This window comes from Meles meles, chromosome 1, assembly GCF_922984935.1.
Source record: "Meles meles chromosome 1, mMelMel3.1 paternal haplotype, whole genome shotgun sequence".
Lineage (NCBI taxonomy): Eukaryota > Metazoa > Chordata > Mammalia > Carnivora > Mustelidae > Meles > Meles meles.
Genome location: NC_060066.1, coordinates 151501025 through 151523013, shown reverse-complemented (window position 1 = coordinate 151523013; position 21989 = coordinate 151501025). Strand labels below are relative to the sequence as shown.

The window sequence follows — 21989 nt, the reverse complement described above, 5'->3', positions numbered from 1 at the left end:
AATTTGTCTCCAACTTGGAGTCAATGGCTAAATCCCTAGTAAAGAATAAATCCCCACAGAAAATTTCTCAATCATAATTAAACTAATGTAAAAATCATATAATTGTAACACCTTGATTTTATGTTTATCAGGGTCAATGACTCAATTTATTGATTAACCAGCTTTATATTTCAACTTTCCCTTAAGGTTATTTCTGCTACCAAATATGTTAGAGGCAACAACACAAAGTAAAACAAGTGTCTTTCAAAAACTGCAATATAACATAAATCTTAGTTCAATGCAGCCATAGTCTTAATCAAGTTTTAATAAGAAGGAGGCTTTCGCTGATCTCTCAGGTAAGAATTCATGGAAGAATTCTTTTCAGTATTTAACTAAGAAAACACAGTAAGGAAATTATATATGAAACGTTTTAAAATAAAATTTAAAACTTTAAAATTTCAGAGTTAAATATCACCATATGCTCTTACAGTACAGATAATTAGAACATAAAAATCAGAATTACATTATCTAGACTAGGGTCACATTAACTACAAAGTCTTCCTTTCAAACTTCAGAATGAATACTGATGGAAAACAGAATTTTCTACATAAGCAACATAAAGCACAAGGAACATATGTGAAATAATACAATTCCGTTTTAACAAGTTTCACCAACTGATTTTCACAATACCATATTGTCTGATTTTAAAAAACAAACCTGCTATACAGGTTATCCCAAATGTTTTGAGGCAGCATTAAAACCAGGTCTTCAATATAACCAGCTTTTCGTGGAGGAACACCTAAAAAAGTTCAGATGGGTGTGTCTCATTCTTAAATTCCTTTATACAACTTTTAAAGGTTAAACTCATTTTTAAACTGATTAATCACTGATATTTTTAAATCATTATTCTTAAAAATTAAGTAAAAGCATTTTTTGTGATTATGTTCCTAAAAATGAACATATTTCTTTAAGTAGAGAAAAACCAGCTAACCAAGATCTTCAAGCAACTTACGTAAATCTTTACTACACCTTGATTGTGTACTGGGAGAAATCAAAGAAAACTAAGAGACAATCTTTCCTTCATAGAGCTTGAGCTAGCAAAAGAAATGAGGCACTTATATACTCAACTATAATAAAAGGCAGTCACAGATAAAGAACTGGAAGAGCATTATGTTAGTAACTCAAGTGGGGAAATAACAAGCGATAAATTCACATACAGAAACCTTTCAAGGTTTAGGTTTCTATATCCACTACAGGATATTCCCACTACAAAAACAGTTAATTAACAAGAATATTGAGTCTTCAACCATGAAATTTAATCAAGGTGTCACACTAAGGTGTTATTTATCACAGGTACAAACACAAACATAGCCAATCACAAAGGCTTAAGTTATATATAGCAAATAAGTATATGAGGCTTTTTTGTTAAATTCCAAGTACACTTTCATACTTCAGAAAAGAACCACCTATTAATTTAGACAAAGGGGATAAGGATCATGGATATAGCTGGCAGCTGAATGCCTCTCGGCCAAGAAAAATAATGTGTAATAAAGTGCTCACTGTATCATAACTGGCTGTGTATATCTCTGTCTCTACTATGAAATTAGAGTATAGAGAAGAGAAATAGTATCTTTGGTATTCTCAGGGTCTAGCACAGGGTTTGGAACAGGTACTCAGTAAGTATCCCTTCTATGAAGAGGCTATATAAATCAAAGAAAAATATAAATTGAAGAAAAAGCCAATTTCTGGAACTAGAAAATTAAACACATTTAAGTTAGACTGCAAATGAAGAAATGAGAAAATAAGTGGAAGAGGAAAACTCTTGCCTCTTCCTAGTTTGTAAATTATTTAACAGCAAACCCCTACCACTACTTTTCATTACAAAATTCCTTACCTCCATGAATACAGAGAAAATCATTATTTGAAATAGGACCAGGTTCAGCAAAAGTCTTAAATTTATTTAGCCACTGTCGAGAAATATAAAATTGTAGGAGACTTGGCTCCATTATGTTCAATAAATTTGCTATCCTTCTTCTCTCTTTTTGTGCCTCTTCACTGCTTTTCCTGTTAAGGACAATGATTCATTAAACTTAATATGCATTTTACTCCATCAGACTAGTAAATGGATTTTTCCTCTTCCTTATTAGACTTAGCAAACACAGTAATATTATGAATCTTACTAGGCTTGGGACTTACTCAAGAGAAATATATTTTGTATCACCACCACCCCCAACTACTATGTACTCCCAGAGGGCAACACTGTATCATAACTACTGAGAATCCACCTAAATACTGGCACACAGTATGCATTCAAATGTTTGCTCATAAGATCCATCTAATAATGTTTTCTTTTTTTCAGTAGCTAGTATTAAACCTTTTATAAGATACTGAAAAATACCAAAGATCCATTTTCATAGTAATACCTCCTTTATTGGCTATTAGGAGAAAATATGGTACTTAATTCCTACCATCAGTGCCTAAAGAAGTGCCAATCCTTTTTTTTTAAGATTTTATTTATTTATTTGACAGACACAGTGAGAAAGGGAACAGAAGCAGGGGTAGTGGGAGAAGGAGAAGCAGGTTCCTTGGAGAGCAGGGAGCCCGATGCGGGGGTTGACCCCAGGACCCTGGGATCTTGACCTGAGCTGAAGGCAGACACTTAAGGACTGAGCCACCCATGTGCCCCAAAAATCAATCTTTCTAAAACAAAATCTATTCCTTTGCCCTTCAACTAAATGATTTAACATTTTCCTAAGAAAAGATCATTTTGCACATAACCTTTCACTCTACTCACAAAATAAAATGAGAATGAAAACAATTTCTAATCTTTACTCAGTGATACATTTTGAAAGTCTTAGAAGTTATAACCCCAAAGTGAGATGTTCTTCCATTATTTGTCAAAATAGCCTACCCATGAGAATTACTTCCTTACCTATAGAAAAGAACATAAGCTTCTGCATTTTGCACAGTAGATTCTGAAACTTCAGTGACACTTTGATCATCAAATTCATACCAGTGATGATTTAAATTGTTTCGGCAGTAGGCAATATAGTGTCCACCTGAATTTGAATTGAAAACATTTAAATAATTTCAGTAGTACAAAATTAACATAAGAATTAAAGTACTTTTAAAAAAATTTTTTTTTAAAAAGATTTTATTTATTTATTTGACAGAAAGAGATCACAAGTAGTCAGAGAGGCAAGGGGAGAGAGAGAGGAGGAAGCAAGCCTCCTGCTGAGCAGAGAGCCCGATGTGGGGCTCCATCCCAGGACCCTGGGATCATGACCTGAGCTGAAGGCAGACGCTTTAACCCACTGAGCCACCCAGGCGCCCCTTAAAGTACGTTTTTTAAAAAAATGTTTATTTATTTGAGAGAGAGCCAGCGCGCAAAAGCAGGGGAAGGAGCAGAGTGAAAAAGACAAGCAGACTCCCTACTGAGTAGGGAGCCCAACATGGGGACTCAATCCCAAGACCTTGAGATCGTGACCTGAGCTGAAGTCAGATGCCTAACCAACTGAGCCAGCCAGGCATCCTAAGATGAACGTACTTTTTGAATCCTCAGTTCCTAGCAGAGACTGAGATATAGCAAAAACTAAGCTCATTTTTTTTTTCCAGTCTGTATCCTCCCACCACCACTTGAAATGAAAATAAGGACAAAAATACAAACTTAAAAAACCAGTGTAAAAATGATCATGTTACAGTCCTTATTAAATTTTATATAAAATATAACTTTCAGTATTTCAAACTTCATAGCAAAATTATTTAATTTCCTAAAATTTTCTGCATGCTTTTAACAAACCAAAATAAAATAAATTTTGAAATATCTATTTTTATATTTTTCCTTTTATTTAATCAAGTCTTATTGAAGAGATCAATTCAGATGGTTACTTCTTTTATCTAGACATATGTTAAACCTAATATACTCACTACTTGCAGTTCCATGATGACAGATGACTGACAGAAGATCATAGGTAACAATCTGAACTGGACTATCCTTAGCAAGAAATGGCTGAAGATCCAGACCTTCCAGTGGAAATGAAACATGGGTACTGATTTTGGTGGAAAACATCAATTCATGTCTGAATCTTTTAAGATGGATGCACAAAATCTAAAAGATAAAGATTATTTAAAATTCTATTGTTTTGTATACTAGATAAAAAAGTCTATTAAATACAGACATTGAATTAAATGTCAAGGTTAAACATTACCCTGCAATTATGATAACCTGATTCCAAAGACATTAAGAGGTAGAAATGGTGAAACCTGGTACTTCCTAATAAGTCACAGCTATTTGCTTTTCTAATTTTATATTGAATAACCTTTAAGATCCTACAATGTCTGATTAAACTATGTTCAAAACAGTTTTATAGATAAGGGCACTTATTTGCTATGTAACTCAGTATCTTAAAAATGGAAAATCCTAAAAGGGTATATAAAAATAGCAACTCGTCAATAAAACCACTCCATTCTTCAACAATGCTACATGGTACTATGTTACGATTTTATATTCCTATAACATAAAATAAGCTTAATTATAATAAAGCCCATACCTCAGGAAATTTTTGTACTTTACAAAACTTTACTCCATTCCTTAACCTGGGGAGGAAAAAAAGAAAACAAATTTAAATTTAAATTTCCCATATGAATCTACAAAAGCATTAGTATTTTTCATTTTTTTTAAGTAGGCCCCACACCTAATGTGGAGCTCAACTCAGGACTTGAACTCACGACCGTGAGATCAAGAGTCAGACACTCAAATGCCTGAGCCATCCAGGCATCCCTAGTATTTTTAAATATACAGCAAAATCTCTTAGAAAACACAGGGACAAAAATGCTCATTATTGAACTATATACTACCAATTTAAAAACACATACTAATGAACACATTGGTGTTCCTTATTTAAAAAAAAATACCTAAACTAAGATTTCAGTAATAAAAATTTAGGGACTATTAATTCTTTGATTTAAATTTTTTTAAACAAATGTGCTAGTTTATGGCCTGGCTATGTCTTTATAACATCCAGATATCAAGTAAAACTGGGTCCAAATAGAATCCCAATTTTACAGAATTAGTTGGTCAGGTCAATATATTTTACTTTTTTTTTTTTTTTTTTTTTTTTTTTAGTTTTTTTTGTTGTTGTTTTTAAGTAATCTCTAAACTAAATATGGGGCTTGAACTGATTAACCCCAAGATCAAGAGTCCCAAGCTCTACCAGCTAAGCCGGCTGGGCGCCCCTGTAATTTTTACTTTTTTTTTTTTTTTAAGATTTTTTATTTATTTATTTGACAGACAGAGATCACAAGCAGGCAGAGAGGCAGGCAGAGAGAGAGAGAGGAGGAAGCAGGCTCCCTGCTGCGCAGAGAGCCCGATGCGGGGCTCGATCCCAAGACCCTGAGATCATGACCTGAGCCGAAGGCAGAGGCTTAACCCACTGAGCCACCCAGGCGCCCCTTTACTCTTTTTTAAATACATAACCTTTATTCTTTTAACTTATTATTTTTAATTGAAGTATGATTGACATGTAATAGTGTATTAGTTTCAAGTGTACAATATAATGATGCAGTATTTGTATACATTGCAGAATGATCACTACAGTAATTTCTTTAACAACCGTCACCACATATAGTCACAAAATTTTTTCCTTTTCTCGTAAAAAAGAAAATTTTTCAGATCTTCCCTCTCACAAACTTTCAAATACGAAATACAGTATTATTAACTATAGTCATTATTGTGTACATCACATCTCCATGACTTGAATTATAACTGGAAATTTCTACCTTTTGACTTTTTTCACCCATTTTGCCCTTTCTTCACTGCCACTTTGGCAATATAATCTTTATTCTTAAATGTGGGGAACACATAACTTGAGTTCAAGGGTGGTTATTATTAATCATCAGTATTAATGTACACTTGACATACCTACTTTGGATTTGGGGTAGATGCAAGGTTCTGTTCCATCTTCACTATTATCTTTTTCCTAGTTCATGTTTTCAAGGAACATTCCCCCTCCAGGCCAACTCCCCCTTCAGCTATTGGCTACAGCTTCCAGACAAACTAATACATACTTCCCAATTCATTAGAGACGTTTTTTTTCTTGTAGAAAGTATATAGTAGCTTTTCATCCTTATTGACCAAACAATACACCATTCCTTTTTGTCATGAGAACCGACACAGATCAACGTTTCCCTGGAGTTATTGCTAAATAGCCAGATGTTTGTTATCATGAAGGTTCTAGTTCTTATGAGGACACCATTATTCTTCTATTATAGAAATTCAGAAAAATTTCCCAGTTCACACAAATATATCTGCCTTCAACTCTCCAATTACTTTTCTAACTGACCACCAAGAAGCCTTAAAAGCTTGAATTTATTACAGGACATTTAAAAGGAAACTAGCAGATATAAAGAAATAATACTGTACTTTTCTCAACTTCTATTCAGCCCTCATACAACAGGTACATCAAAGGTGGCATAACATTTCTGAATTTTCTACAGATTTGAAACTATGTACCTTTACAGTCACTCTGACTTCCCGAATCTAGTCTGTTAACATGGTAGTTCAGAAGAGAATATTGCCTTATTTATGATGGCAAAACTTATATTATGAAAACGTATGTTACACATCCATGTATATCTTTTATACCATAGTTAGAAATGTTTTATGTAAAATTACATAATTTATCTCAAAATATATATAAACTTTTTCATCTTAGATAAGCCGATTAAATTTATCAAACTTTTACCTCAAATTTGTTTTATAGAACAACCTGTCTTTATTTTTACTAGGACAAAGCTTGCCAGCCTTCATTTTACTAAATAAGATGCAAAATTCGCTTGACATACCCAATTCAAATGAACAAGAAAAATACCATTTATAATACAAAACATGCGATTCAGAACACCGTCAATGACACTTACTTTTTGCATTTTTCACAACTGTACATATTGTCACCTGGAAATAGAACAGATCTGGTCATTTCTCTCAAAATAAAAGTTATTTTCTTTTGGTTCTGCAATTCTTGGGGTTTGCCACATGCTGATTTTGTAGCACAGTAACTCACATTTTTAAGTCTCTGCTCAAGAGTCAGCTCATGATGTTTACTCTGCCTAAAATACCCTCACCTCACTCTCTTTTCAACCCTGAAGGCCTAACTCAAATAACATCCTTTCCATTTACTCACTCAGCAGACTTTACTGACTGCCTGTTACATATACCAGCAAGGTGCCAAACACAAAAAAACAGTGGGATATCTTAAATGTTATGGAGGAACTCAGAGTACTCCACATATACAGTTCTTTTATATGGGTTGAATTTTCCCTTCTTTGACTCCCAGAGCAGTTTTAAGACACCTCACTTACATATTCTCTTACACTACAGAAATCTGTATAAATTATTTCAGAATATGACTTATGTTATTTATGTTACCATGGTAGGTATTGGCAACTATGCTGATATGTGCAAGTACTATTTAAGCCACCTTAAGACTTAGCTTTTATAAATACATTTTATATAAATATAAACAAAAATATATAAATATAAAATGTATCAATATTTCATATAAATTTTATATGATTTTATATAAATATAAAATGTCCCACTAGTATTTTAGATCACCCACAACAATTCAGCCATAGTTGAAAACTGTTTCATATTTACCTTTCAGTTCATCTCTGGCGAAGAAGGCAGCAAGACAATCTTGCAAGGTTACTATTGGACCCCAAAACCAGCTAGGAACACATGAGACAACAAACCTGAAACATTATTGACAGAAAAAAAAAAAAAGCAAGTGTTCTGCCAGTACAGCAGAAACAGCAGTTTTAACAATCAATTAATATAAAGAAAATACATACATACCTCTTCACATATTCCATGAAAAATGCTATCCACCCTTGTGGAGCATATGCTTCGCCACATGATCCTGCTTTGACTATAGAAGTTGGGTGACTGGATGAATGCAGCTTAGCAAGGTCTTCCTTGCCGGGAATTGGCAAGGACAGATCTTGAAAGGTCTCGAGAGTTACAGACACCTAAAATTGTTTCGTGTTTAAAATGGAATGAAAATAATCCAACATAGACATTTATAAGAACAAATCTTAGACTGCCCAAAGCAATTCATAAGCAAAAAAATGAAAAAATCAGTAACAGTAATGGCAACAGCAAAAATACTTGCTCTGAACCAGGTGCTGTTCTAAATTTAATCTTCACATAATACCTCATAAGGACACTGTGGCATAGAGAAGTACATACAGACACAACAGACTCAGTACCAAACTCTTAAGCACTACCACTGCATTTATTTTTGGAAATGATCTCTCATGATAGTTTTTAAATGTTTTTTAAAAAAGAAGTAAAACCTGCCATGTAATTTTTAAATAGCTGAAAACATTTCAGGATGATTCCATTTAAATATCTGGTACCCAAATAGCCTACATTAAAAGGATCCTATTGAAAGCCCTCAGATTTGACTTGAGAACCTAATACAGTAATTGAAAACTTATTTTTGAGGGTTTTTTTTTTTTTTGAGAGAAGTCATTTCATATTCCTTAATTCTGAGATTTAGAGATATGATTTAAAAACTCATGATTTTAATTCATGCTTAGGTGTATGAATCTGACACTACCTTTATTATCTGAGCCCTAATCTTGACAGAAGAAAATATTTATAAGCCACACCACCAAATGTAGTACATTCACAGCCTTGTGCCTGCAAATAGAAACAGTTTCCCAGCATATTAATTTTGCCAGCCTTGGGAGAATATGCATGTGTTACACACTGTTGCTGAGCAACACATCACCTTTGTATGTAACCAGAGATGAAAAACTGAATTAATTCTTGTTGCTAATGCATGCCTGTCCAATGAACAGGTCAAGACCCATACTTTCAAAATGATGTTGCTATTACTTCTAAAAACACAAATTCTACTCCTAGAATTAATTTATACTGATGTAAACAGAAGAAATACACATACAGCCCTCAACAGCAAGGAGAAAAAAAATAAACTTTTCATCCCATTTGTCAAGTTTTTGTTTTGTTTTAAAGAGCATTTGACAGAAATTCTCTGTGTATTATAATTCCCTCATACTCACCCTGTCACAAGTCAGACACTGCACTGAACTAATAATTGTCCCATCAAATATGTCTGAAATAACACTTCGGTATTTCTTGTGCTGTTTTTTTCTCTTTGGAGATGATGCAGATTGAGCTAGGATTGAAAACAAGTGTAGAACATTTTTAAAAAAAACCAAGGTAGTTCTTTAGCATTTTTCTCTGAATCCTTTACAATAAAATTTACAATGCTAATGAAATTCTGTCCAAATACCATTCAAGAGAATTACTTTAAAAAAAAAATCCCTACAAAAAAACAAGATGAACTAGAAGGTGTTTGGTCTCCTCAGCTCGACTTCAATCAGAATAAATTTTGCTTTTACTTATTTGTTTTTGCATCCAAATAAGGCCTTATTTGAAGAAAGGATTCTATAATTAAGTTTTGAGAGTTTCTTTATATATTCTGGACACAAATCCTTTGTCAGCTATGTGATTTACAAGTATTTTCTCCTAATCTTATCTTCTCAATCTCCTAATAGGATCTTTTGCCAAGAAAATTTTTTATTTTTTCTTTTATCGATACTGTTTTTGATATCTTTAAAAAACTCTGTGTCTAACACGAGGTCATGAACACTTCCTCCTCCTTATGTTTTTTCCTAAGAGTTTTAAAGTTTTACATTTCATAACACTGGAATTCTCATACATAGCCAAGTGGGAATGCAAAATTATACAGCTATCCTGGAAAACAATTTCATATAACATTAAGTGTACAACCAACGTAAAACCCAATAAGCCCCTTTCTGGATGTTTACTCTAGACAAACTTACAATCACACAGAAACCTGTACACAAATGCTTATAGCAGCATTCTTCATAATTGCCAAAAACTGGAAACAGTTCAAATGTTCTTCAGAGTGAATAAATAAACAGTACTATAGTCCTATACAATGAAATACTACTCTGTAATAAAAAGGAACTATTCGGACATGCAACTTGACTATATCTCAAATGCATTACACTAAGTGAAATAAGCCTATTTCAAAAGGCTATCAACTGTATGATTCCATTTATATGACATTCCAGAAAAGGCAGAGCAATAGTACAGAGAACAGATCAAAAGGGCTAGGGATTGGGGAGGGGTGGGAGAATGATCTGATTACAAAAGTGTTAAAACTCTTCTATACGCTGTTTGTGGTGGTGGTAACAAGAATCTATACATGTGTTAAAATTCAGAACTCTACACCAAAAGAGTGAATTCTACTCTACACAAATTTGTGCCATACACACACACAAATTTCAAATCATGGTTGTATAAAGTTATACTGTTAATTTTAAAGTACTGAATATTTCATAATTAACACTTTATATTATCAACGCAAAGGAATCTGAGTAACTGAAACTTCTACCTTTTTTGTGTGTGGGTGCCAATCCTGGCCATAAATTGCCTGACTTAGGAGGGCTTGCTGATAAACGTGGATTAACACCTTCATTTGATGAGAGGAGCTGTGATGTAGACAGGTCATTCAAATGGACATCAGTAATGTATTCTGTAATATTTAAAATTTGTATTATTATCTCAAATAGTAAAACCATCCCACTTATCAAATAATATTAATTTAAAGGTTTCTTCATTTGAGATTTTGAACACAATTCACATTAACAAATGTCAAATGAAATATTTGATAGACAGGGGCGCCTGGGTGGCTCAGTTGGGTAAGCCTCTGCCCTCGGCTCAGGTCATGATCCCAGGGTCCTGGGATCGAGCTCCACATGGGGCTCTTTGATCAGTGGGGAGCCTGCTTCCCTTCCTCTCTCTCTCTGCCTACCTGTGATCTCTCTGTCAAATAAATAAATAAATAAAATCTTTAATTAAAAAAAAAGAAATATTTGATAGACAAAGTCCTCGTTTAGCAAAATAACAGTAATTTTCCACCTAGGAAATCCAAATAATGTATGTAACACCCTACTGCTGTAGGCAACTCAGGAAGTGATCAGTGGAAACATAAAGCCAAAGAGGACTGCATTTATTCTTACTTAGTATCTTTTAATATCTGTGAAAGTTTTTAAAAACTTTAAAACCATGCAGGAGGAAAAAATGTCATTCTCTCAAACTAACATTATAATCAAAATCTAAGAAGAAATATAGGCATAAGTAAGAACAAATTATTTTATTCTTAATTCTTTTATTATGAAAGGGCCTTCTTTTGAAGAAAATTATGAATCAGGAAAACAAAAGCTTCATGACAGCTCTCTTTAGAGTTTGCTGTTGGACTCTTAGCACATAATGCAGATTCCAGGGCAAGGGATTATGCTCAATTAGTATTTGAGTGAGGAAAAGAGAATTGTTCATGAAAGATCCTAAAACAGAATGACTGAAGGGATTTTTCCAGATGCAAAGTAAGTGACTGTTATTACTTACACATAGGGCATTTCTCATGATTTCAACCATGACTTAAAAAAAAAAAAAAGACTACTTAATACTGGAGGAAGAAAGGGTAGGAGACTCACTCTAGGACTTCCTGAAGAGAATAAATGTAGTATTATCAAGGACAGGGATTGGCAAATGTTTCCTGTAAAGGACCTGATAATAAATATTTCAGGTTTTGCATGCCATATATGGTCTTTGTCACATTTTTTAAATCGGGTCTTTGTAAAATGTAAAAGCTCAGATCCCTGACGTAGGTCATCAATTAGTCACTATATATAGTTCGAACAAGTCTGCTACGGAACAATAAAGAACCACTAACTCCCTTAAACAGGCTTCTGACAAGGATGGACTGAACAGGAGTCTACAGCAGTCTAAGTTAAGTCTTTCAATACTGACAGTTCATGTATTTACTGACTAAACAACTTCTTTTTTTTTTTAAAGGAGGGCCTTTTTTTTTTTTTAAAGATTTTTTTTTTTTTAAAGATTTTATTTATTTATTTGACAGACAGAGATCACAAGTAGGCAGAGAGGCAGGCAGAGAGAGAGGAGAAAGCAGGTTCCCCGCTGAGCAGAAAGCCCGATGTGGGGCTCAATCCCAGGACCCTGGGATCATGACCTGAGCCAAAGGCAGAAGTTTTAACCCACTGAGCCACCCAGGCACTCCTGATTAAACAACTTCTAAATACATTTAAACTCTAAACACAGGCCACTATAATTTAGGAGCCTAACATGTTTTCCTGACTAGAACACATTTATGTGCTGTACATACGTGGAACCATTAGGATTCCCGTACTCAAGGAAATATCCTTTTCCTCAAGGAATTTTGGGTTCATTCAATACCTAATAAATTGTTTAGTAGTTTCAGTCATTAGAAATTACAGAAGATAAATTATTTTATATTACTTGTCTGCCACTTATTTTAAAAGATCAAATAGTTTAAACTTCTGATGGGTTTTTTTTTTTTTATGTACTTTAAAAAACTAAAGACCGGGGTGCCTGGGTGGGTCAGATGGTTGAGCATCTGCCTTTGGCTTAGGTCATGATCTCCAGGTCCTGGGATGGAACCCTGTGTCAGGCTCCCAGCTCAGCAGAGTCTACTTCTCCCTCTCCCCCTCTCTCTATCTCAAATGAATAAATAAAATCTTTAAAATGAAGAAAACAAAACAAAACAAAAAACTAAAGACCACATTAAGCCAGATAAATTAATTCCTCAAGAAATGAAAGTAAAATGCAAAGCAACCCAACTCAATTACTTTGGCCAGATGGCCACTTGCTCTTTTCAAAAGAACACTGGCTAGTATTATGATATAATTTATCATAACAGGGTTCATTATAGTTAAACTCTTACATCAAAACATATGCCAAATATTTCATAGCTGCCATGACTCCAATGACAAAGTCTAAATCGAAAAGTATGTAAGATTACAAAACTGCAATTTAGGTTATTTTGCTTCTTGCCCAGGATCTCAACAGAATCTGCATAAAATGACACTAACACTCACGTGCATATATTGCTAACTCTACTAGCTGAAAGCCCAAAAGTAACCACTATATAATTCCTTTCTTCAAACTGAATTATATAATGTGATATGCTGCACACAAATTAAGCTAACGCTACTAATCAGCCTATTTTGTTTTTATTATGCTAAATATAAACTATTAACATGTAAATTAGAAATGTGTTCTGATTTTACTGAGATACCATGCTAATTCCCCCCCAAAAATCAAAAATCAGTGAAATTACAAATATAATCTTAAATACAAATATCCACACTTGCACACATTGTATACGAATGAAGCACTACCATTTTCAAAGTATTAAATTGTCACCTGAAGCTCTGCTGTGTATTTGCACTTTGACAGTTTCCTGGTTGTTCAAATCAACTGTTTCAGACACAGAGTCTCTATCTTTATCTAATTCTCCTTCAGAATTTACTTTATTAATCTTATTGCACATCTTCTCTTTTTGCCAATCTTTTGCCATTTCGGAATTGTTCTCATCATCCTGAATCAACATTGTTGTTTCGTTATTATCTTCAGAAAAGCCTCTAGAGCCATTTTCATTTTCTGCTTTATCACTGCTGCTACAAGATTCACAGGATTGAAAATCTACATCTGATTGGCTCTTGTCTTCTTCCATGGTCTCCTCAGTCGTTATAGTTTGAGGATCTTCCTCAACTTCCATGACCTGTTCTTTTAACTCTTCATGAAGCAGATCCATTAAACATCGAAGGAATTCTTGAGCATCCTAATATATAAGCAACAAAGATATTACCATTTCATTAAAAACACATGCATGTAAAAAAAAACAAAACACATGCATGTAGAAACGTAAGAAAAAATACACAGAATGTGCTTATCAACGGATTTCTAAATGTGTAGCATTATGCTGAAGAAACACCAGGCATTGAAGGCATGGGAAGCCCTAAGTTCTAAAAAGTTATATAAATAAAACAGAAGTAATTTAAAAATGAAATATGAGGGTGTCTGGGTGGCTCGGTGCGTTAAGCCTCTGCCTTTGGCTCAGGTCATGATCTCAGGGTCCTGGGATCAAGCCCCACGTCGGGCTCTCTGCTCAGCAGGGAGCCTGCTTCCTCCTCTCTCTGCCTGCCTCTCTGCCTACTTGTGATCTCTCTCTCTGTCAAATAAACAAATAAAATCTTTAAAAAAAAAAAAAAATGAAAGATGATGTAGAGGTCAGCTTTTAGTACTGCTGTGCTACTTTTAAAAAACGGAGAAGGTATAAAAAAAACATGGATTTGCCTAATAGGACAATCAGAATTCAGAGATGTCCTAAATTCAAATATTTTATAAGTTTGGCTTAAAATTAAAGTTCATCCAATCTTGTGCTATACCTCAAAGGAAAAATCCATGATCAACGTGGAATGCTTTTTGAAAATACAAATCTATGGGTACAGGGAAATGCAAAATGGGTGAGGGGGAGTGGAAGGTATAGGCTTCTAGTTACATAATGAACTAGTCATAGGGATGAAAGGTATAGCACAGAGAATACTGTCAAAGGTATCATAATAGTGTTATATGGCAATAAATGGCAGCTAAACTTGTGATGAGCACAGCATGACTATGTAATATTGTCGAATCATGACACTATACACCTAAAAAAATGCAACACTGTGTGTCAGCTACACTACAATTAAAAAAAAAAGAAAAGAAAATACAAATCTGAAGACCCAACTCATATGTACCAAATCAGTGTCTGGTGATCCAGGAATGTGCACCAGAAAAAATCTAAAGGGAACAGGTATTGTTTTGAAAAAGAAAAACATGTGAGGGCCAGGTGTTAACATTAAAGGAAACTATATAAAGCTATGGTAATTGAAACTGCCATAAGTACAACTACCAAAAAACAAAACAAGTCAATGAAATGAATTAAAGCCTAGAAACAGACCCTATAAAATATTAATGTAAGCATAAGAATAAAGAAGAAATTTTAAAAATCAGGTAAGGGGCGCCTGGGTGGCTCAGTGGGTTAAAGCCTCTGCCTTCAGCTCAGGTCATGGTCCCAGGGTCCTGGGATCGAGCCCCGCATCGGGCTCTCTGCTTGGCAGGGAGCCTGCTTCCTCCTCTCTCTCTGCCTGCCTCTCTGCCTAGTTGTGATTTCTCTCTGTCAAAGAAATAAAAAATTAAAAAAAAAAAAAATCAGGTAAGAAAATTCTTAAATCTGTAGTTTGGTATAATTAGTTAACTCTGTGAAAAATGAAATTTGGATTGTAACACAAAATAAATAACAGATTAGAGAATTAAATATTTTGAAAAATTAAGCATTAGAGGTAAAAATTTATCTCTAGATGTGTAACTTTTTGAAGCTAAAAGCACTAAAAGAGAGACATATTTATCCAACACAAATTTAACAATTTCTAGAAAAATACAAAATTACAAGAAAGGTAGAAAAATATAAACTAAAAATATGAGAACAGGTTATTATTCTCAGTAAATAAACACAAGAAGTAATGACCTAAAACAATGGACAAATAAATTATAAAGGAAGAAATACAAATAACTACATAAAAGATAACACATAATGGCATTTTGCAAACTTTAATTAAAGATTAGTGTTATGAATGAAAAAGAATAAAGACTTACCTGCTGAGAATAGCCCCGAAATGTTGGATTTACTGTTTTAATTCCTTGAAACAGAGTAGTGGGCACAACAGATCCTGGCCTGAGTAAGAAAAAATTTTAATGAAAAATTTGTGACTTTTACTTTCCATTTCAGAAATTTAGCAATCAAGAATTCAACCTGTTAAAGTGTTTCCCAAAAAATCACTAAAAATTGCCCAGTACTATGTTGCATAGGCTCACTAGAACAGCTTACTAATAATACTCAAAATACATTTTATTGTTCTCCGTCCTAATGAAATGGTCATGCTCTACTACGTACGATTTTTCAAAAACACTCGTAATTACTTAAAACAAAATTTTAATTCCTTAAAATTCTGGGGATAATAATTAAGATAAATGTACACAGTACATTGTCTAAATAAGATTTTTCTGAATTCCATGTGTTTTTTAAAGATTTTATTTATTTATTTGACAGAGAGAGACACAGTGAGAGAGAGAAGCAGGCTTCCCACCAATATGGGGCTCGATCCCAGGACCCTGAGATCATGACCTGAGCTGAAGGCAGATGCTTAACAACTGAGCCACCCAGGCACCCCTGAATTCCATGTTTTTATTTGAGTATAGCTGACGTTAAGATTTTAAAACCAGCATCAACTAACCATGAATGAAAATGAAAAGCCAACCAAATTATGAGATTTAACCACCTTTAGAATTTCATACTGACAAAGTTTAAAGTACAGATTCAGGTCAAAGAATCTTAAAACAGCAGTTAAGGGGTAGTTCTAGCTACACAGAAAGGAACTTAGAAACATTAGAGCCCGCAGCAGCACTGGATAACACCCAATGGGTATAAACAACAATGGAGGATTCTGGCTCTCTAATGTTAGAGGTATAAATGGCATCTACCATTAAAGAACTCATTAAGATCATCTTCTATTTTTTACAAAAAAATAAACTCAAAGTGGATTAAAGACCTAAATGTAAGACCTGAATCCATGAAACACCTAAAAGAAAACACAGGCAATAATCTCTTAGACATTACATTTAGCAATGTATTTAGGGATATGTCTCCTCAGGCAAGGGAAACCAAAGCAAAAATAAACTATTGGGACTACACTAAAATAAAAGGCTTGCACACAGAAAGGGAAACCATCAAGAATACAAAAAAGCAACCTAGCAAGTGGGAGAAGGTATTTGCAAATGGTATATCAAATAAGTGGCTAATATCCAAAATATATAAAGAAGTTATACAATTCAACACACAAAAAAAACAATCTAGATTAAAAGATGGGTAGAGGACCCGAACAGACATTTTTCCAAAAACATACAGAGGACCAACAGACATATGAAAAGATGCTCAATATCACTAATCATCAAGGAAATGCAAATCAAACCCACAAGGAGGTATCACTTCACACTGATCAGAATGGCTAGGATCAAAGGAAAAAAGAAAGAAAAAAATAACAAGTGTTGGCAAAGATGTGGAGAAAGGGCACCCTCATGCACTGTAGGTGGGAGTGAAACTGATGCAGCCACTCTGGAAAACAGTACAAAGTTCCCTCAAAAAAACTGAAAATTGAAATACCAAATGGTCCAGCAATTCCACTAGTGGGTATTTACCCAAAGAAAATAAAAACATGAATCCAAAAAGATATATGCAACCCTATATAGCATTATTTACAATAGCCAAGATACGAAAGCAACCCAAGTGTCCATCCATAGATGAATGGATAAAGATGTGGTATATACACAATGAAATATTTATTCAGTCACAAAAAAGAGTAAGATCTTTTCATCTGTGACAATATGAAAGGTCCTAAAGCATATCATGCTAAATGAAATAAGTCAGAGAAAGACAAATACCAAATGACTTCACTTACACGCAGAATCTAAGAAACAAAACAAATGAATAAAACAAGCAAAAAAAGGCTCTTTTTTTTTTTTTTAAAGATTTTATTCATTTATTTGAAAGACAGAAATTACAAGTAGGCAGAGAGAGAGAGGAGGAAGCAAGGCTCCCTGCTGAGCAGAGAGCTCGATGCGGGGCTCGATCCCAGGACCCTGGGATCATGACCTGAGCCGAAGGCAGAGGCCTTAACCCACTGAGCCACCCAGGTGCCCCTGAAAGCAGATTCTTTTTTTTTATTTTAAATAAAGATTTTTATTTATTTATTTGACAGACAGAGATCACAAGTACGCAGAGAGGCAGGCAGAGAGACAGGAAGAGAAGCAGGTTCCCTATTGAGCAGAGAGCCCAATGTGGGGCTCGATCCCAAGACCCTGGGATCATGACCTGAGCTGAATGCAGAGGCTTTAACCCACTGAGCCACCCAGGTGCCCCCTGAAGGCAGATTCTTACCCAACTGAGCCACCCAGGCACCCCTTACAAGGTTTTTTTATTTAAAAAAAAATAATTTTGGTGATTGTTTTCTTACAGGAAAGGCTGGGCAGTTCTTAGAAACATTTAAAAAGAGGGGCGCCTGGGTGGCTCAGTGGGTTAAGGTCTCTACCTTCAGTTCAGGTCACCATTGATCCCAGTGTCCTGGGATTGAGCCCCGCGTCGGGCTCTCTGCTCAGTGGGGAGCCTCCTTCCCCTTCTCTCTCTGCCTGCTTGTGATCTCTGTCTGTCAAATAAATAAATAGAATCTTAAAAAAAAAAAAAAGGAAAAAGAAACATTTAAAAAGGACTAATGGTAAAGGGCACCTGGGTGGCTCAGTTGATTAAGTGTCTGACTTTGGCTCAGATAATGATCTTGGGGTCCTGGGATTGAGCCCCACTTCAGACTCCTCACTCAGTGAGGAGTCGGCTTGTCCCTCTGCCCCTCCCCCCACTCTTACTCTCACTCTCTCTCTCAAATGAATAAAATTTAAAACAAAACAAAACAAAAATGGACCAGGGTGCCTGGGTGGCTCAGTTCATGACCCTGGGGTCCTGGGATCAAGCCCTGTATCTCTCACTCCCCCTGCTTGTGCTCTCTGTCCTTTGTCAAATAAGTAAATAAATAAATATTTTTCAAATAAATAAATAAATAAAATTTATAAAAGGACTAATGGTAAAAGCAATTTTCTGAATGGCCCAAAACAAAATTAGTAAAATATTACACTAATTATTCTTCTAATGCTACACTTTAGAGCAAATAAATGTAAGGAGAAAAATGAACATTCATGTTAGTATCTATGGTCTGATTTTTAGCATTGTCAGAATGCCTACCCCTGCATTAAAACTCAAGCATCAGTAATAGCAGCTTTAGCAGTCCAACATTAGATGTCCCGTCCTGATACTTCATTTGGCTGTTCAGTTTGAAATATACCATGCCCTAAAATGACCTGTCTCAAATCTACTTTTTTCAGCTCTATATACATGCACCTCTATCTTTTTAATATTTGATATTCATTTAAAAACATAGTAAAGAGAATACATACATTAAGTACATACCTGCTTTTATGCCAGAGTTCTGTCATCAGTTTGAGATAACTTTTGCAAATGGCTGGTTTCTTATCTGTTCGAGCTAGTCCTCCACAATGAAGAAAAAACTGTGTCAAAGGTGGACTAATTTAAAAAGAAAAAAGGAAAGAAAAATGTTAAAGTGGAATCAAAGCTTAATACTGACTGACTTCCAAGCATTCAAGGAATAGGCAGCACATAGAGCCACATACCTAGAATTACTTTGCTTCCTTTTACAGCTTCACATTCACTTCTTCATACTCATGTTCTACCCATTCAAATCAAATTTGACACCATATCAGACTCCTCAATGGTGCCAGATCCAGTCGACATCTTTCATTTCCCTCTTAATAGCATTTATTTACAGATGACCTACCCCTCATTCTTCATCAACTTGCTTCTCCTGAACAATGATGAATTTTTCTACTTTTCTTCTTTACCTCTGGCAACTCTTTTCCCTCTTAATTGTTCTTTTTGCTCTTACCAGATATATAAATATCAAGGTTCCTCAGCACTTGATCTTATGACTTTTCCTGTCTTCCCTATATACTCTTCTCCTGGGGTGACTTTAAATTTTCATGCTCATGCCAGACAATCAAATTTATGAAAGTCAAATGTCTCATCTAAACTCCAGATTTATATCAAATACCCAAATTTAACATGATCAAAATTTAACTTTCAAATCAATCTAGTCTTCCTCTAAGCTTCTACATCTCAGTAAGTGGTACTACTATCTATCTGGTGGTTCAAGTTAGCAATTTAAAAGGCAATACTGTCTTTTATGAGCATGATTAGCTGGAGGGAACCTCTGTGAGTCTTTTCAAATAGTTACAGGAAACAGACTGGACAAAGGACCAAACCCTGACCCACAACAAATTGGCTATCTTAAAAAGATATTCCATACAAGTGGAAATGAAGAGAGAATGGATAGCTATATACTTATATTACACAAAGCAGACTTTAACTCAAAGCTGTAGCAATCTATAAAGAAGGGCATTATAAAATGATAAAGGGATCAATTCATCAAGAGGGTAACATTTGTAAATATTTATACACCCAACAGAGGGCCAGCTAAATATACAAAGCAAGTATTAACAGATCTAAAGAGAGAAATAGGGGCACCTGGGTGGCTCAGTGGGCTCGGCTGGGAGCCTGATTCCTCCCCGCCCCCCGCCTGCCTCTCTGCCTACTTGTGATCTCTCTCTCTCTGTCAAATAAATAAATAAAATCTTTTTAAAAAATAAAGGGAGAAATAAATAGCAATACAGTAACAGTAAGGAACTTCAATACCCATCTTTAATCACCAGACAGAAAATCATGAAACACTGGACTTAAACTACATATTATTAGACCAGATGGACTTAACAGCATCTGCCTTTGGCTCAGGTCATGATCTCAGGGTTCTGGGATCAAGTCTTGCACTGGGCTCTCTGCTCAGCAAGAGGCTTGCTTTTCCCTCACCTACTCCCTCTGCTTGTGATCCCTCTCTCACTGCCTCTCTGTCAAATAAATAAATAAAAAGTAAAAAAAAGGAAAAAAAAAGAAAATCTGAATACTGTACTTTTCCACCTATAGAAAAGAGTAAAATATTTTCATAGCACCCCCTAACTAAAAATAATTTGAGAAATTAGTTCAAGCTCATGTTGTAAAAATGTAAAAACAAATAACTTGCTCAAAGACACACTACTACCTAGGGTCTAAGTGAGAACTAGAAGTCTCAGGAAACTACAGGCATGAATAGAGTAACCCCACTGGGAAAACAATGGATTATGTCCCAACCCAGATTCCTGCCTACTCTACTCTGAGGATTAACAACAACAACAACAAAAATTACTTTTTCAAGACATTTACATAGTTTGTTAATCCACATAATTTTCTAAATGGGATCATTTCAGAAAGTAAGATGGAAGGAGAGGAATGCATTGAGGATGGTGAGAAAAGCACAGCCAAGGATTTATGGGATCCTGTTGGCTAGGGAAATTGAATAGAATTATTGTTCTTTCTTATATCACTATTAATGTATATTTCTTTCTTTTCTCCTCTAACTCATTTTTTTCCTTTTTTTTTTTCCTTAAGCATACTACGGCAGCATGGTTTCCTAGTACTAACCAGACCTAACCTGCTTAGTTTCCAAGATCACATGAGATCAGGCACATTCAGGATGGTACACCCGTATACTAGCAGCATGGTCATCTGCTCAAAGAATGACTTCCTTTTTGTCTTCGCAAAGAATGACTTTAAAAAGTTATACAAAATTAATTTAACTACTTACCAAAAAAAAAAAAAAAAAAAAATTTTTAACTACTTACCAATTAGAAAGAGCCTGTAAAGCTGCATTCATATAACAAGTATTTCCAATATTTTTCAAACCTGTAAGACCTATTAAGAAAAATCATAAATTATGTTATCATTCAATAATGCAATGACTTAATTTTATGTTTACTGAATATGTAACTATATATGGTACTTATCATGGTTCCCAATCTATGCTAAGAAAATACAAAATAGGGGCACCTGGTGGCTCAGAGGGTTAGAGCCTCTCCCTTCGGCTCAGGTCATGATCCCAGTGTCCTGGGATGGAGCCCGCATGGGGCTCTCTGCTCAGCGGGAAGCCTGCTTCCTCCTCTCTCTCTGCCTGCCTCTCTGCCTACTTGTGATCTCTCTGTCAAATAAATAAATAAAATCTTTAAAAAAGAAAATACAAAATAGGAGTGCCTGACCGGCTCAATCGGTGGAGCGTAAGACTCTTGATCTTGGGGTTGTGAGTTTGAACCCCACAATTTTTCAAAAAAATTAAGAATTAAAAAAAATACATTATGAAAAAAATATATTAATGGAAATACAAAATAACAACTTGAACAACTCAGACTTCAGGCTTGTACAAGTGTTAATTTTCAAATAATTATTTAAATACACATTTAAAAAATTAAAATTCCCTTGTATCAGTTATAAAACACAAAATTTGTACTATATTATATACAGATAGTTTATACTAAGAATTGTGGGCTT

At 34.7% G+C, this 21989-nt stretch overlaps 1 protein-coding gene across 4 annotated transcripts in view; it reads right to left on the bottom strand.

Moving 5' to 3' along the window:
• The window catches only part of USP33 (ubiquitin specific peptidase 33), a 57370-nt gene that overhangs the window by 10690 nt on the left and 24691 nt on the right, over positions 1-21989 (bottom strand). For 3 of the 4 annotated variants that reach the window (XM_046014729.1, XM_046014722.1, XM_046014747.1), the window contains 14 exons: positions 21290-21359; positions 18972-19085; positions 15557-15635; positions 13283-13700; positions 10431-10571; positions 9067-9182; positions 7835-8007; positions 7637-7731; positions 6898-6931; positions 4530-4575; positions 3907-4087; positions 2912-3038; positions 1874-2043; positions 697-778 (listed from right to left, as the gene is read on the bottom strand). In XM_046014729.1, coding sequence (XP_045870685.1) covers positions 697-778; positions 1874-2043; positions 2912-3038; positions 3907-4087; positions 4530-4575; positions 6898-6931; positions 7637-7731; positions 7835-8007; positions 9067-9182; positions 10431-10571; positions 13283-13700; positions 15557-15635; positions 18972-19085; positions 21290-21359 — 1846 coding nt within the window. The remainder of the gene's footprint in view (positions 1-696; positions 779-1873; positions 2044-2911; positions 3039-3906; positions 4088-4529; positions 4576-6897; positions 6932-7636; positions 7732-7834; positions 8008-9066; positions 9183-10430; positions 10572-13282; positions 13701-15556; positions 15636-18971; positions 19086-21289; positions 21360-21989) is intronic. The other variant, XM_046014738.1, reaches the window with a different exon arrangement.